At 43.7% G+C, this 17,911-nt stretch overlaps 1 protein-coding gene across 1 annotated transcript in view; it reads left to right on the top strand.

Annotated features, from left to right (window-relative positions):
- Window positions 1-17,911, top strand: part of PLXNB1 (plexin B1) — a gene marked incomplete at both ends in the record, with an annotated part of 110,001 nt that overhangs the window by 64,513 nt on the left and 27,577 nt on the right. The window contains 8 exons of the mRNA XM_029286456.1: window positions 55-221; window positions 3,566-3,717; window positions 5,137-5,242; window positions 9,056-9,192; window positions 10,879-11,055; window positions 12,729-12,897; window positions 13,859-14,101; window positions 16,852-17,028. Of these exons, the coding sequence (XP_029142289.1) occupies window positions 55-221; window positions 3,566-3,717; window positions 5,137-5,242; window positions 9,056-9,192; window positions 10,879-11,055; window positions 12,729-12,897; window positions 13,859-14,101; window positions 16,852-17,028 (1,328 nt within the window). The remainder of the gene's footprint in view (window positions 1-54; window positions 222-3,565; window positions 3,718-5,136; window positions 5,243-9,055; window positions 9,193-10,878; window positions 11,056-12,728; window positions 12,898-13,858; window positions 14,102-16,851; window positions 17,029-17,911) is intronic.

Here is a 17,911-nt window from a genome sequence, read left to right as displayed (position 1 = left end):
AATTGCTGTATGGACCCTACTAATGCCCATCTCAATGTGTCTCTTTCTCTTCAGTGACCTTATACAACTGCTCGGTGGGACACTTAGATTGCAGCCGTTGCCAAACCGCTGATGCCAAGTACAGCTGCGTCTGGTGTGGAGGAGAGCAGCCTAGCTGCCTATTCCAAGACTCCTGCAAAGAAGAGGTTGCAGACACCTGCCCGGCCCCACTGATTCATGCAGTGAGTAACTCTCCCGGTGTGACGGAAACCAGATTCTTGGTGGAAAAATTCACAGGAATGTAGAATGCTTGTAAGAATGCTGGTGAAGATAATGGCTAGTTCCCATATAGCAGTGATGGCAAACCTTTTGGCCTCTAAAAGGTTTGCCATCACTGCTATATGGGAACTAGCCCAAACTGCAACCCAAAACCCACTTATGTATCGCTGGGTGGCCGGGTGGGTATGGCCCACTCGGCGGGCGCAGCTACAGTGGGCTTGGCAGACTGGATGGGTGTGGCTGCAGTAGTCATGGCAGATTGGGTGGGCATAGCCAGGGTGAGCGTGGCCACCTCGATGTTGCTTATGGGGAGGGACACCTGTGGGAGCCGGGCAGGATTGAGAGAGATCCAAGGGGTCTCTGGTGGGTGGGATGGTGGGCTCCCCAATGGCGGCTCCAGGCTGGCTGGCCTTAGGCCAGTGATGGCGAACTTTTAGAGACCACATGTGCTGGGGCGATGGCGTGTGCCCACAGAGAGGGCTCTGCATGCCGCCTCTGGCACGCGTGCCATAGGTTCGCCACCACTGCCATATAGCAACTGAAGAGCTTCTCGTCCTAGGAAGCATGAGCTTCCTTTGGAGAAAGAAGGAATAGTAGAGGTTTCCATTTGTTTCCAGCAGGCTACGTTGATTCTGCACCTCACTAAAGTTCTGAACCTCCTCAACAATAGAAAGATCTGGGACTTTTCTGTTGTTTACGCACAACACAGAGCAGCTTGTAATAGTTGTAATTGTATCACAGCATAAAATAACGAATACAATGCTGGTAGGATTTGAAGACAGGAAGTTAAGAGATGTGCCTCTTCATTCAGCCGGAGCAGCAGGCTCTGAAGGGTGTGCAGGTGGGGAAAAAAAAGAAAAAAACCTGATTCTGTCTCCAGCTTTCTGCTAAAGAGAGAAAGGCAAAGGCATGTTGGCTTTCGATCTGCCCGTGTGTTCAATCTCACATAGAGATTGCAGGCAGGAAGCGCGTCCTTTTGGAGCAATTGCATTTGGCTACACAGTTAGACCATTAAGATCAAATGAAGCCGTAAGTCTCTATCTGAAGGGTAATATAACAGGATAGTTTTTGTACTCTAAAAATTGAGCCTCGTATATATATAATTCATGAGCGTTGCTTTGTTCTGAAAAATACATAAAATGTATATCGGAAGGGACTGAGTCTTATTTACACGAGCTATCTTGATAAGTATCTGTAAGACAATGGATCAGAGAATAATGTTCATAGCTCCCCCTTCACGTTCACAAGCTTTTCCACAGACTTGACCTTGACAAGAGAAATCAATATTATACTGAAATTTAAAGAACGGCTTCACTGAGGAAGTGGTTTTTAAAGAAGATGGAAGAGATAATAATAATAATAATAATAATAATAATAATAATAATAATAATAATAATAATAATAATAATAATAATAATAATAATAATAATAATAATAATAATAATAATAATAAAGTTGGAAGGGACCTTGGAGGTCAATTATCCCGGAAAACAACATATACAGAAAAGAAGAAAAATAGATTTAAAAGAGAAACGTGTACTAGCAATGAAAACAAACAGGGGGATATGGAAAGATGAAAAAAGGTGATAAAGCAAAAGCAGAAAATCAGAGAACATTAAGCAGACATGTTTAAAGGCTTTGATAAGATCAGAAGAAAATCAACAGTGAACAAAACCCAAAACAACAGAGATTTTTATAGTGCCTTAAAAGGTAAACAGATTAATATGTGTGTAGATTGCTTTCTGTTTAAACATTTCAGAGATAGGCATAAAAAGGATTAAGACACAACTGATAAATTTACAAAAACATATAAAAAAACAATAAACAACTCACGTGCGTTATGAAGGGATGGGGCCAGGAAGAAAACTAAATCTTGAAACACGTAAGGATGAATAGAGAAAGTTCATTAGAAGTTCTCACAACAGATTCCCCTGAAGAGAGAATTACAATAGGTCTGTGCCACTATAAAGAAGACTGACTTGTGAATTACTACAAGATGACAGTCCACATGTCATGGTGCAGGCAGAAAGACCTCCTCAGACACAAGGAATCCATGGTGACAACATGGATTCCACTCCCTTCATCAAAGGAAGCCATGCTGTCTAGACCACAACTTCCAGGCTATCATATTCACCATTTCCAACCGTGATAGTCAATGGCAGCAAAAACAAAAAAGAGTTTTATGGCATTTTGAAGTGTTTGTTGTTTTTGCTGCAACTCACTCATATGGTTGCCTCTGGGAACTAGAAACACGCAAATTGTGTCCCTTGAATGTCATGCATCAGAATTTGGCAACAATGTGGGGCCGGGGTGCAAGAATAGAAAATTGAATGCTGAGTCTAGCCATCCTTCATTCCATGAGTTTAAAATTTAGGATGCAGCGACCAGTTTTGCTAGCAAAGTCAGAATCAAGCTACCTATCCCATAATAGCGAGTTCATCTGGTGAAATCTGAATAGCATTCTAATTAATGGACTAGAGCAGGGGTAGGCAACCTTGGCTCTTTTATGACTCGTGGACTTCAACTCCCAGAATTCCTGAGCCAGCCATGCTGAGGGGAAAGGGAGAGGTTTCCAAGCTGAGCCATGCTGGCTCAGGAATTCTGGGAGTTGAAGTCCACGAGTCATAAAAGAGCCAAGGTTGCTTACCCCTGGACTAGAGGACACATCTGGAAATCCCTGCCTTACATCTTGTTTTTCTTTTTCTTTTTATGACCCTGTAGTCCCTTAATTCAGGGCAGAGTCAGGGCAACTGGATGAAGCTGAGCATTAACTGGCCATATGCCCTTCCTGACGCCTATGTGGAGTTCACAGTAGATATTTGTTCTTTGAGTGTGAGGAGAGAAATATCTGCTGCTACCTAGGATTAAACTTGCAACCTTCTGAGTGGGAGGCAAGTGTCTTCACCCCTAGGCCATTACCCTATTGGCTTTCCATCTTGTTTATGCCGTAAGAAACTCTTCCTCCAATATTAGGTGTGTCCCATCAGCAAGGAAGTATAAAGACTGAAGATCATTATTGGTCTGTTTCTAGTGTATAGTGCATTAGATAAGCCATCATGCTCACCAATTTAGTGTAGTTTTCAAGTAATCAGATAATATATCTCAGCTGCAAGTTTCTTGGCTGCTACGTATGTTGATTTGGGGTGTTTTTATTGTTCTTCATTGTTTTAAAATGTTGCTAGTGTTTTAATCGTAATCTATTTTTTTGAATTGTAAGCCACCCAGAGTCATTGACTTAGACGGGCGGCTATAGAAATTGAATAAATAAAGTAAAAAAATAAAAAAAATATATTCCTGTGGTTATCAGGTGTACCCCCTAACTGGTTTGGTTGAAGGTGGAACCAGAATCACCATCACGGGTTCAAACCTTGGGCAGAAGCATCAAGATATTGCAGAGACTGTCACAGTTGCAGGAATCCCCTGTGAAGTTGATGCTCTGGTGTATGAAATCTCCAGCAGGTAAGCAAGCGCCTATCCAACGGGCTCACGGCAATAAGAATGCCACTCCTCCACAGCATAGCTATGTAGCGGGTGAACATTTCTGTCCTTCTCCCTTAAGCAGATGGTGGCCTTTCCATCAGCAGTAGCACTATCTTAACTTCTCACCAGTTTCTTTAGTCCAACTGATGAGGGTTGAGTAGGGTTGTCACGGGCTACTGGAATTCATGGGATCGGCTTTATTGACAGGAGAAAGACTCTCTGCTAGTGACAGGCTGAAATCTGAAGCTCTGGTAGATTAGCATGAAGTTTAAGACCCATCTTCACAGAAACCTACCAGTCCAACCAAACCTAGCAGATGCAAGCAAATCAAAGTTACATCAACTCCCAATAAAAAAAAATACCGGTTGCCCTATTGGACACCTTTCCCTGATTCCTATTTTAATAAGGTACTGGGAATGGTAAAGCAATGAAGGTGGGACAGCTACTTGACTCTGGGGTTTTCTTTGTCCCAAGTCAATAGGACAAGTTCAAACTTGGTGCTTCTGCCATTTAAGCTGTTTTGTCCATGAACTCACTTGTGGGATAATATTCATAAAAGCAGGAGGGGAAAAAACGTCGATTGTGGCTGCTATTTGCTTCTGTGGGGACAAAGAAGGAAAGGTTGATCACTGGGGTAGGGAACCCATAGTTCCCCAGCTGTTGGTAGATTGTACAATTGAACTCCAGCAACATCTACTGTAGATCAGTGTTTCTCAACCATGGCCACTTTAAGATGGGCCAATTTCAACTCCCAGGATTCCCCAGCTAGCAGAGAGTTGAAGTTGAATCGAAGTCCCGTCAGAAATGCCAATCTAGAAGAATAAAGACCTAAATGGCCATCTACCCTGATTCTGGATATTTTCTGTAACCAAACCCACCTGCAAATAACATAGGAGAATCATCTTCAATGGATAGGTCACCACTTTGCTGACTGATGTCTCTGACAAAGCTGTGCTTTGAGAGATCCCGTATAATCGAAAACTAGGGAATCGGACGAAGCAAATCTCACAGTTGAACCCCGAAAGGGATTTCTCACCTGAAAGACGGGTGACCAAATGCTGTATACTGGATCAAGGCATTGAAAGGTATCCAGAGTCCGCTCATCCTTACGCTGTGAATTTGGTCATCACGAACACGCACGTTCACACAGAGTTTCCTGCGTTGCCCAAAAGGTGTATTTGCCAGGCTCTTGGCTCAAGAAAGTGATCCAGGTCACAGACTGTGGAGGAAAGTCATTTGCTCGACAGGATAAGTCTTCAGGTGGGTGACGTCTCCTCCCCCACCAGGCCAGGAGCTAAAAGTGCCCCCCCCTCTCATTAACTCAGGTTTAGAGCAGCCCATGTGGTGCACCTTGGTGGGGGATTCTTCTCCATCCTCTCTTCTGCCCTTGTCCTGCAGTATCGTATGCACCACGGGCAGAAGCGGCACAGAGAGGTCCGGGCATGTGGTCGTGGAAGTCCCTGGAGGTGGGCAAGGCATCTCTGCTCATGTATTCACCTATCAGGTAAAATAAGTCTACAGCTCAAGGGGAGATTGGACAAGAGGACGGGTGACTTCCAGGAAAAGCGGAAGGCACCCATCCTCAGTTGAAGCCCTAAATAATGCATCGGGTGTCATTCATGGAGTTAATCCCAGGACATTTGCAAGAGGTCCTTGGTGCTCGGTTGTTTTCTTGCAGATGTTTCATTACCAAACTAGATAATATCATCAGAGCTCACTAATGCTGTGATCTAGTTTGGTAATGAAACTTTCGCCAGAGAACAGCCAAGCTCAGAGAGCACCAAGGACACACACACACACACACACACACACAGTTCAACCCTGAACTACAATTATTTTCTTCTATCGATAGATTTGCAAGGGTTAGAAAACTCTCATCTAACGGGGACATATCCTATTTATGTGTGTAGAATCAGCAGCCGTAACTAGCCTATACTGTATACCACTAGTTATTAACAAATGGGACATGGAAAACAATTGCCTATGTGCATAGGTCAGTAATGGCGAACCTTTTAGAGACCGAGTGCCCAAAAACCGGCCCGCCCCCCTGGCCCGCCCACCTGCTCCGCCACCTGCCCCTGCTCCACCCCCACTCCACCCCCTGCTCCGCCCCCGCACTCACAGGGCCACTCACCACTCTCCATGGCCCGCCGCAGATCACCCAGATGGCTCTGTAGTGCCATGGCAGCCACACCCTCCACCCGCACCTAGCAGTATCTGCACGTGTCAGGGCACGAAGGCGGAGTCTTGTCCCTGCTGCCTGGCTGCAATGTTCTTGGCTGCGCTGCTCCATGCGGGCCGTGCCCGGGGGCGACTCTCGGGGGGGCTGTGGAGGGAGGCGGGGCTGGGGCAATGGCCTGTGTGCCCACAGAGAGGGCTCTGAGTGCCGCCTCTGGTACACGTGCCATAGGTTTGCCACCACTGGCATAGGTGCTCCACCCAGTCAGGTTCACCTGTTGGGATGGAACACCTTCACACATCAAACAAAAAAAAAAGTCTTTTTCATTTGTTGCACTCAGTTCCAGAGGGACAGAAAAATGGGTGAGCCTTATTAGATGGCTGCCCCAAAGATGCTTTTTCAAGAGGCAACTGGACTTCCTTTTTTTTTCCTTGAAGTCCAGATGCCCCTTGAAAAAGCACCTTTGGGACAGTCATGACCGGGATGGCTGAGAATCTCCATGGACCCTCATTAGACGGGTTTCTTTTTGGTTGTAGATTGTTTTAGGAGTTGCTCACGATTTTTTCTTTGTGTTTTATGATGTTTTATTCTTACTCGTAATCTAGCCAGAGTAGTTGGGGAGTTAAGTGGCCTGGAAAAAAGTGACTTACAACCATTTTTCACACTTACGACCCTTGCAGCATCCCCATGGCCACGTGATGAAAATTCATATTTACGACAATTGCAGTGTGTCCCGGGGGCTCATGCGATCCCCTTTTGCGACGTTCTGACAAGCAAAGTTAATGGGGAAGCCAGGTTCATTTATGAATCGTGTTGCTAACACATGATTAAGTGAATCACAGCTGAAGGGATCCACTTAACAACTGTGGCAACAAAGATCGTAAAATGGGGCAAAACTCACTTAACAACTGTCTCGCTTAGCAACAGAAATTTTGGGCTCAGGTGTGGTCTCAAAGTCAAGGAAAGCCTGTATTCCTTGATTAGTACGTGCAATGTCTTACAATCTGTGCAAGCCAGAAACATGTAGCTGTGTGAACCACAACAGGTACATCAACAAGGCAACAATGTGTGCAGGTAGTGCTAAAACACTCTTGTGCTTCTAAATAAGATCTTCTTCTTCTTCTTCTTCTTGTGCCATATCCGTTATCGGACGTTGGCGATCATGTTGGCCATCCTGTTTTTATCAGCAGCCGCACGAAAAAGTGCTGCTGAGTTTTGTCCAAACCAGCCCCTTAGATTTTGAAGCAACAATGTTCTTCTTCTGCCTGGACCTCGTTTGCCTTCAATCTTTCCCTGGAGGATTAAATGGAGTATGCCGTATTTTTCTGGGTGTCGCATCGCATGTCCGAAATATTCTAATTTTCATTTTTTAATTCTTTTGGTGATTTCCCTTGGCTTTCCCAGGCGGCTTATCACCTACTCATTTCTGATCTTGTCAACCCAGCTTATACGTAACAGCCGCCTGTAAATCCACATTTCAAATGCTTCTGGTCTCTTCAGGTGGCCTTCTGTCAGAGACCAACTCTCTACTCCATAGAGCAGGATAGAAAAAATATAGCATCTGACAAGCCTGATTTTCAGTCTTAGACTTATGTCATGACTGCAGAAGACCTTTTTCATTTTGAAGAATGCTGTTCGGGCTTTCCTTGTCTTTACTTCAACAGTCATGTCCCAGCTTTCATGTAAATTAGAACCGAAAATAAGATCTACCAGAGATAAAAATCATTTCCTATCAACTGATCCAGTAATGTGGGGATGTGGGGACCCAGTAACTCCCATCATCACTGAGAGCAGCTGATCCTTGACTTACGGATCACAATTGGGACCAGAATTTCTGTTGCTAAGCAAATCGGTCGTTATGTGAGTTGCACCCAGTTTCACAACCTTTTTTTTTGCCACGGTTGTTAGATGAATCACTGCAGTCGTTAAGTGAATCACGCGGTCATTAAGAGAGTCCAGCTTCCCCCAAGGACTTTGCTTGTCAGAAAGCAGCTGGGGAGAAGGTCACGGTGATCACGTGACCCGAGGGCGCTGCAACCGTTATACTTACCTACCAGTTGCCCAAGTGCCCGAATTCTGATCTTGTGAGCATGGGGATGTTGCAATAGTTGTAGGTGCAACGAACGGTTGTAGGTCGCTTCGTTCAGTGCTGTAACTTCAAACAGTTACTAAACCAATGGTTGTAATTTGAGAAGTACCTGCTGCTATGCTGGGTAGGACTGGTAGAAATTGGAGTGCTAGATCGTTCAGAGCAGGGCTTTTCAACCAGTGGTACGGGTACCACCTGTGGTACATTGGCACCTGGCAGGTGGTACGCGACCATCCTAGAAAAGTGGTACCGGGAGAGGGGAATGAGCTGAATGGCAACTGATTCATATTTATGACGGTCACAGTGTCCCAGGGTCATGTGAAGTGACCAAAACCTGCTGCACTACCCAGCGGGGGGGGGGAATAAAAGCCAAACACCCCCACCCCCCACCCCCCGCTGCCAATCCTCAACAGAAATGCTCACAACAATGAAAACCTTGGACAGGAGGAAGAGCGCCGCCGGGCAGGCAGGCAGGTGTCTTGCTCGGCTGTGGCTTGGGGGGCACTTTTTTCAGTGCCATTGTAACTTCGAACAGTCACTAAGTGAACTGTTGTAAGTCGAGGACTACCTATACTTTATCACTTTTTTTTTCTTTTTTTGGTCATCAAGTTTTTGACACCTTGCTAGGCGACTGGTGTTACTCGGATGTTACCATATCCTAAAAGTGGCACAATGGGTGAAAAGGTTGAAAAGCCCTGGTTCAGAGGACCATAAGTTCCCACTTCACCTCTCACCTCTTGATGCTTTCACATGGAGCCTGGTTCAGTGAACGGGGTTATACACAGTCCTGGCAGCCTGATTGTTTTGTATCATCCCAGGGGATTTTACTCATCAATCTTTTTCCTGAAGAGCAGTGTGAACTGGGTGGAAAGAATTTGGTTTTCTGAGCAAAAATTGGCTCTGGAGCAACACAGGTCACCCTCGGCAATTTAGAGGACCCTGTTATTCAATGCACTGATGGTTTGAAGAGGACTAGCACCCTCACTCCCCAAGCACCTTTGCCTGGGCATCTTGTGATACAGCCATTCTTCTCCCACTCTTCTCTGCAGAATCCAGAGTTGAAATTCATTTCTCCAGTTCGAGGCCCCAAAGCAGGAGGAACCAGCCTCACGCTGACCGGATCCAAGCTACTGACTGGAAATCCCAGAAGAATCAGCATTTGGGTGGGACACTTCGCTTGCTACATGTAAGAAAGTGGGGCTGGCAGTAGCAACTTTTTCCAGATTTGCTTCTAGTCGGAGGTTGTAAGAACATGGCTCGGTCTGAGATGTGGTTTGTTGGAATCCAGCTATTCCACCCCATGTACACGTACAATTATATGGACATGCAGAGATTGATATACTGCTGACATACACGATCAAAGACAACTTTTGCTATGGGGTTGGAATTCACTTTGCGGGGTGGGGGGGCTGCAGAAATTCCTGCTTTTTATGTTTGGTTGAAGATCCTCATCCACCTTTGTCCCCTTAAATGAAAGACCAGGAGCACTTGAATCTCTAATCTGCCTGCCTTCTGGAAGATTGGAGGGTTTTGACCTCATTTTTGCAAACGTATTAATCCAGTTTCTGAGTTTTCAGTTTTCCATTCGTGTATCTTTCCCATTTTCTTTTTCGTTGGTCTGATACTATATATTTTGCCAGCAATTTCCCCAATGCATTATTCTCATGATTTTTTTGCGTTTTCTATAGACTTGCTCTTACTTTATGCTTTTTTTAAAGCATAATTTATTTTTTACACATATATTGGTTAAAAGACACAAAATTAGACCTAGTCTTATTCAGATAAGAACTGAATATCTTTCTTCCCATATCTCTATCCTACACTTTTAAGAAGGAGATTTGACAGAGATCCTATTCAGTCCCATTCTTACTGGGTTTATATTCAAAAGTTTTGTTATGATGTATGTCATATATTTGGGATAGGAGGAATCCATCAATCAAAACCTATTAAATCTGTTTTAAGTTGTAATCCTGTAGATAGTTGGGAATAAATCCTTCGCAATTCCAAGGAAATAATTCTGAATAGACAGGATTAGGAATGCACTATTAATTGTTTCAAACATTAATAAAACAAAATGGTTATCAAATTAAAAACAAGAGTTTTGTGGCCTCCCAGTGCCATTAGACAGAACATGGGAAAGGATGGAGAAGATTTGCTTTATACCAGGGGTAGGCAACCTTGGCTCTTTTATGATTCGTGGACTTCAACTCCCAGAATTCCTGAGCCAGCCATGCTGAGGGGAAAGGGAGAGGTTTCCAAGCTGAGCCATGCTGGCTCAGGAATTCTGGGAGTTGAAGTCCATGAGTCATAAAAGAGCCAAGGTTGCCTACCCCTGCTTTATACTAATTATTGTTTATTATGACAAAATGCTTTTCGCATTGTTTTCCTTTATATCTCCCTAAGAACAAAACTCCAGAATCTAAGCTTTTATCTATAATAAAAAAATATATAACTGAAGACTCAGGAACATCTCATGAAAATGTTTTTAATGTTTAACTAAATCAGGGAAAAGAATCAGGGTTTCTCTGGAGGCAGCATATATCTATGGTCTCTTGTAGCTCCTTCTCTTTCATTACACACTGGCTATGCATTTAGATGGGATTCATTTTTATGGCAAGGTAGAATCTAGGAATGTTCTTACAATTTATGGGTTGAGGAGAAAAGGCAAGTCTGTCTTCTCACCTCCCTCTCTTCCTGGAAACCTGGAAGATATTTTACAGTAGGCCACAAAGTGCCCAGCTTTGCCCACAAATACGATGTGGCTTTTAAATTGTCCTTTTCAGTGAAGTTCCATTGTTTTTCGCTGTTGCTAAACTGTAATATTTTCTAGAGTAAGTTTATATGTTTCTCTTGCTTTCCCTTTCCTCTGAAGTCATTCTGAGATGCAGGAGCATGAGTTGCTGTGCCAGACAAGCGCCAGTAATGTGTCTACAGAGTTTTCCGTCACAGTCAAATACGGGGATCAAGAACGGAGGCTGGAACATTCCTTCTTCAAATACACCCTTGATCCCAATATCACCTATGCAGAACCAGCCAAGAGCTTCCAGAGGTAACAACAAATAGGACAGATCTGAGATGAGGCTTTGTGGTTGGAAATCCTGTCCCTTCTGCTCATGGTTGACTAGGATTGATAATTTTAGGAGTCCAGTGGTGTCTAAAGAGGGGCAGATCCCTATTCTATCTTATGCTGAGGTATTTTTAACATTTAAGGATTAAATAACCTGCAGGTTTCTGTCATGCTATCTATTGATGTTTCAGAACCTGCGGTGTGGAGATCACTGGTGCATCCTGAGAACTACTCTAGTAGTTCTCCTGGTATAGAGGCCAACATAAAATAATAATTAAAACTAAAACAAAATCTCAGAAGACAGTGGGGACAAATCTAATGTGTTTTCAGTCATTTTCCAATTTTATATATACATTTAATGTTGAGATCCAACAGATACCATTTGAAGAAGAGCATGGGTGCCATCATGCCTACAGGTTCCATGCTGCTGATGACTATCAGATGTAGCGGTCTTCCAAATCTCTAGATGATGATGTTCTGGTCCACATAAAGGAGAAGCTAATCTGTATCAAAAACTAGTTAGTCTTCCTGAGGAGAAAGCAGCCAGTGTAGGTTTTGTATCCCCTATTACAATTCCCCAGATCAGATCAAATTCTCCAACCAGTAGCAGTTCTTGGGAGTCAGACGGAGAAATTCTTTCAGCCAATGTACCTACAGTTGCCAGAGTTGTGTCCTATTGCCAACAAGATGGACCTTTGGATAGCATGATTGAAAAAGAGTTTCCACTGCTCTTAATTTAGCATTCCGACCACTTCAGGATAGTGATGATCATCCAGTGAACCCACATATTTTCTCCACAAAGCACCAATAATTGCACAGGCAGGCAGACAACTCTGTGAACATCTGCTGTTGGACATCACAGTTGTTTCATAGTGGTTATGTTTTGGCTATTTTCAGGTGATTTCCCTTAAATCGTGGAATAAGAATGTGGAATACAATAAGGTTATTAGAATAGAAGTATAGGAGGCTGCCTTAATCTTTCTTAGATTATTGGTCCATTGAATTGTGAATTCAAAACTCTATATGCAAATTCAAACTCTAGAACAATTAATCAATGGAACATCTTGCCTTCAGAAGTTGTGGATGCTCCAACACTGGATGTTTTTAAGAAAAGACTGGACAACCATTTGTCTGAAATGGTATAGGGTCTCCTCCTTGAGCAGGGGGTTGGACTAGAAGACCTCCAAGGTCTTTTCCAAGTCTGTTGTTGTTGTTAGATCAGTGGGACACAATCTGTTACTAACCCACAATCTGTTTCAATACTGCTCTTATTGGCCCCAGACAAGGGGTTGAGTGGCCATGAATTGTACTCTGAACCATTTGGACAGTATCAAGTTGCCATCTCCTGTTCTACGTTGCCTGATGAGGCAAATGTGATAGGATCTATGAGGCTGCAAAGAATCACCCTGGGATTGTCTTTCGTTACCTTAATGCAGAGGTGGGCAATTATGGCCCCTTAGAACCTGTGGACTTCAACTCCCAGCATTCCTGAACCAGTATGAATGAATGGCTGGCTCAGGAATTCTGGGAGTTGAAGTCCACAGCCCGTGAAGGGGCCACAGTTGCCCACCCCTGCCTTAATGAAACAATCGCAACACTTCAAATACCAAAACTAAACCATCCATGTTTGTACAAATCTGTATGCATTATTTCAGTGGTGGGCGAGAGATAAGAGTGCGTGGGCATAACCTCGATGTCGTGCAGTGGCCAAAGGTCCGTGTCACAGTTTCACCCTTGGAGCGCCGACGTCGGGGAGCGGGAAGATGGCGTAGGATTATTCCAGAAACAGAATGTCGAGAGAATGCTCTCTGCAGTGTCCAGCAAGTAAGTGAGGTAAAAAAATCTCTCTCTTAGCCTGTTTCAAGTTAATTCTAGAAGGATCCCAGCTGGAGAATAGAACCATGTTCTGCTCTCTTCAGAGCCAAGAAGAATCAGGTGGATTGAAGACAGTTCAAAAGTTTGGATATTGTTCCAACAGCCAGAGCCATTTGGCTTCAGCTGATGGGGAAAAGAGCCATGTTCTATTCTTGAGATGACCCAAATGGTAAAGACCAGTCCCCCATTTATTCAGACTATAAAAAGCATGAGTTTAAATTACAGGAGGGCAAATTCTAATTGAGTGTTAGAAACAACTTCCCAAACAGTAAGAAGAGTTTGACAGTGGAACCGATTACAAGTAGTCCTCAACGTACGATCACAATAGAGCCCAAAATTTCTGTTTTTAAGCCAGACAGTTGTGAGTTTTGCCCCATTTTATGATCTTCCTTCCCACAGTTAAGTGAATCACTGCAGTTGTTAAGTTAGTAGCATGGTTGTTAAGTGAATCTGGCCTCCCCATTGTTTAAATATATCAACAATACCTTTTTATACTACTGCATTTTAGGTGAATTTTTTTCCTTTACACAATTTATTTCAAATTGTATTAATTACTAATTTATTTTCATGTAAAGGTTTCATAACAGTGGAACATGCGTCTGACTCCCAAACCCCCCATCCCATTTTTTTCCCCCAGGGTCTCTATAAAATAAATTGGACTGAAAAGCAAAATATACACTCAAAGTTTCCCTGGTTCACTGGTGTCTTACAGCTTTCAGTCCAAAATTCTAAGCTCTGTTCTTACCTATCGTGCTTGGAGACTTGGGTCTAGGAATGGGGCCTTGGAAAAGGGCATGGAGGAGAGCCACTTTAGGAATTTCTTGGAACTAGAAATTTCTTGAAAACAGTAGCTTTGGAAGAGTGGAGAATTAACTGTACTCATTCATTTCCCCTTCATCTCTGATCCTAGTTTGAAGAGCCATGTCAAGTCAACTCCTCCAACCTCATACTTTGCAAGACACCAGCAATCAAGCCATTGTCCCACTCCGTTCAAGTAAGACTGGAGTTTGTCCTGGATAATCTCAGCTTTGACTTCAATGCCTTCCATCCCACTGGCTTTTCTTACGAAGTTGACCCCTTCCTGAAGCCCCTCAATACGGACGATATCACCAAACCCTACCGTCACAAACCTGGAAGCATCATCTCTGTGGAGGTAAACAGAAGAACTTGTTCTCCATAAGTGGAGGCAGCGTCTCTTCTTTGGCTATTGGCTGCGATTATCCTGCATCATTCCCTTGGTTTTGTTTCAAAAATTACAGCTGAGATTCTCGGGGTACTGTATTTTATTATTTTTACTCATTTCTGAACCGCCCCTTAGGGAAGGAGTCTGGATGGTGCACAACAAATTATTTTAAAGTATATACAAGTTTTTAAAGTATTATTTATATATAAATAACTAGCTGTACCCAGCCACGCGTTGCTGTGGCTCAGTCTGGTAAAAGCGTGTGTTGCTTTTACGTCCAACAGATGGCGCTGTTTTTCAAAAAAGCATGTTTTTACCTGTCACAGGTGTGACATCTATATAATATAGGTATATAAAAACATGCGCGTATTCGAATGCAACGTTGTGTCAAAATTTCAAAGCAATCGGTGAAGAACTTTCGGAGATTTAAAATTTTGAACAAATGAACATTTACATTTTTTATTTATATAGATTATTTATCAGCTGTACATGCATTTATATATTCATTTGATCCATTCATTAATTTACATTGCACGTTTCTACTAGGAGCTCATGGTGATATAGCTAGTCTTCTGTCCTGCTCATTTTTCCCCCACAGCTACAAGCCTGAGAGAGAAATGTCAGACTGAGTTAATTCAAAATCAGCTATTAATTTCTACGGCTGATGGTGGCTGGAATACGGCTATGCCTGGCCTTAGCCAATACATCTTACTGAACACTGATGAGCTTTAGTAAAGCAGGAAGAATATTATTCCTTCTGCTTTACAAATAGTCTGCCTCAGGCTAGGATGTTCTGTATAACCCCTAGGGATAATAATCCAAGATACTATTGACCTCTTCTACTTGCATAAACCTGATGAATTAACCAGAGAAGAATTGAAGTATGGATGTGATTAAAATATGGATGTGGTTCGTTTATGGGGAGTTAGAAACTTACGTAATATGTGCATGAGGGGTGCATCTGTGCCTGATGCCTGGAGGAGTGCCACTATTGTTCCTTTATACCTGTGTTTTTCAAACTTGCTGGCTGGAGAAGTCTGGAAATTGAAGGCCATTCGTCTTAAAATTGCCAACTTTGAAAAAAAAAACAGCTTTATTCAAGTGGAAAAGTGGGAAGAACAAATGCTAACACTGCATGGAGCTTAGTTTGCTGATGTAGCCTGGGAATGTTTGACAGAAGTCTGGTTTAATGGATACAAGGATGACAGTGAATAACATTTGGGAAATGAAGTGGGATTCTGCACCTGGCAGGGGATGCATAATTTTTTTGCTCTTAGCGAGTCTTTGAGAAATGTGTGAATATGAAAAAGAAAGATTAATGCAGAAAAAGTTTTAACTGCCAGAAAAAAATAATCATAAAACAAACAGGTTTGAATTAGAGTGTATTTTGTATGGAGTTCAAATCTGGTTATAAAATGTAATAAGCTATGATGGAACAGAACAAGTTTGGTAATAATTGGAATTCACAGAGACACCAGACTCTCAATCTCTTCTCTGCCCTCAGCACAGAAATGTAACTGGAACTTGCCTGCCCTTAGTAAGCTAGTGGTTATTTTATTTTTCTTTTTAATTGCTTATTTATTTGTAAACTGGAAATGAACAGACCAGGGTTCCTCAAAGTAGACAATACTGTAATGATGGAATAATGCAAGGGGTCAATGTTCTTGTTATTGTTCTGTCCCAGCCTATGTGAGTCCTTGTTAACTCACAAGGACAAACCCCTCTTTTAACAAGTAGGCTGGAAATGCAGGGAAAACAAACCCCTTTTATTAATTAGGTACAGACCTGCAAAATGTGCCAAAAGCAAAGGCAAACAAAACACGATGCAAATGGAGAACTGTCCAAGGCAAACAAAACATGATTCAAATGGAGAATTGTTCACAAGCAAGGCAAACAAAACATGATTCCATGAAACTTGAGTCCTTTGCAAACGGTTGCCTTCAGCAACCAGCACCGCCCACACCTTCCCTTTTTATTATGCAGCCCCAAGGCGTGGCTTCTCAATGCCTTCTCCTCCTCCCTTGGAGTCGCCCCATTGCCTCTCTCTGTCCTGCTCTTGTTGCCTGTCTGCGTTTGCGAGCGTCTATGATGTCTCCCAGCTGTGAGTCCTCAGACTCTGACTCAGCTTCCCCGCACAGCTGAGTCTCAGCCTGAGCACGATTGGAGGGGCCAGGCTCTTCATCAGATTGTAAGTCCTGGAGCTCATCAGAGTCTTCCTCCGACTCTGATGGCTCTCCAGGCCCCTCCTCCTCCTCCTCTGATTCCCCAGACTCAGCTGCCGGGTCCACTGACTGTCATAGACTGACAGTTATTAGTATTATTCACAGTACTATTAAGTAAAGTAGCATTTGTTAAATTATTTCATATAATAAATGGAGGTCAGCAAACAATCTGAAACTTCATGAAGGAGTTGATGAGCTGTTGGGGACCCCCTAACCAAAGGTGCTTTTTCAAAAGGCAACTTGTCTTTTTTCCTTGAAGATGTTTCTCTTCTCATCCAAGAAACTTTTCAGTTCTTTAAATCCTTCCGTCTCCACCATTCAGTCAGAACCGAAGAAGCTTCTCGGATGAGAACCGAAATGTTTTCAAGGAAAAACAAAGTCCAGTTGCCTTTTGAAAAAGTATCTCTGGGACAACCGTGACTTGGATAATTGAGAATCTCCATCGACATGGTGTGGAGTACCTTTTCACAAGAGTGTCCTAATCTCTGTTCCCCCCAGGGAGAAAATCTGGATCTGGCCATTTCTAAAGATGAAGTAAAAGCCATGATTGGAGTTGGGGTCTGCTCAGTCAAGACCCTCACGAAGAACCACCTGTATTGTGAGCCTCCTACCGAACAACCGGCCCCTCAACACCGGGCTAAGCGGGAAGGTACTGACTCACTGCCAGAATTTACGGTAAGAAATAGCCTAAGGATATTGAGAATTAAATTCAGTGCAGAATGGGAAACTTGATTTAGGAACTTGGCGTTTTGCTTTAAAAATCGCAATGTAATCCGTTCCAGAGGGAGGGAGGAAAAAAAAAAGAAATGAAAATTTTTGGTCATTGGTTTCTCCCTTCTCCATCAGCAGCTTTGAGGGTGTATTGCATGGGTCCAATCTTTTGGCTTCCCTGGGCTAAATTTAGTGAGGAGGAATTGTCTTGGGCCGCATATAAAGTATATAATATAGTTCATGTGTGTGAATATCGCTAAAAATCACATAAGAATGTTAAAAGTTTACGATCTTCTGGGGCTGCATTGCTAACTGTCCAGGGCTGCCTGTGGCCCATGGGCTGTGGGTTGGACACACCTGGGAGGTGACAAGAGTCACCCACGCTCTTGTCACCTCCCGCCTGGACTACTGTAACGCTCTCTACATGGGGCTCCCCTTGAGGAGCACTCGGAGGCTCCAGTTAGTCCAGAATGCGGCCGCGCGGGCGGTGTTGGGAGGGACTCGTCGCTCCCATGTGACACCGTTACTGCGCGAGCTGCACTGGCTGCCGGTGGCCTTCCGAGTGCGCTTCAAGGTGTTGATTATCATCTTCAAAGCGCTCCATGGCATCGGACCTGGATATCTTCGAGACCGCCTTCTGCCTCAGACTACCTCCCATCGGCCAGTACGCTCCCACAGAGTGGGTCTCCTCAGGGTGCCGTCAGCCAGACAGTGCCGGCTGGCGACCCCCAGGGGGAGGGCCTTCTCGGTGGGAGCTCCCACCCTATGGAATGAACTACCCCCAGAGATCAGGGTGATCCCTGATCTCCCTTCCTTCCGCCGCGCCCTTAAGACATGGCTATTTCAG

The sequence above is a fragment of the Protobothrops mucrosquamatus genome, unplaced genomic scaffold, assembly GCF_001527695.2.
Source record: "Protobothrops mucrosquamatus isolate PMUCROS unplaced genomic scaffold, P.Mucros_1.0 scaffold3731, whole genome shotgun sequence".
Taxonomy (NCBI): Eukaryota; Metazoa; Chordata; class Lepidosauria; order Squamata; family Viperidae; genus Protobothrops; species Protobothrops mucrosquamatus.
Note: the sequence above shows the minus strand (reverse complement) of the source record. Positions and strands in the feature narration are given on the sequence as shown.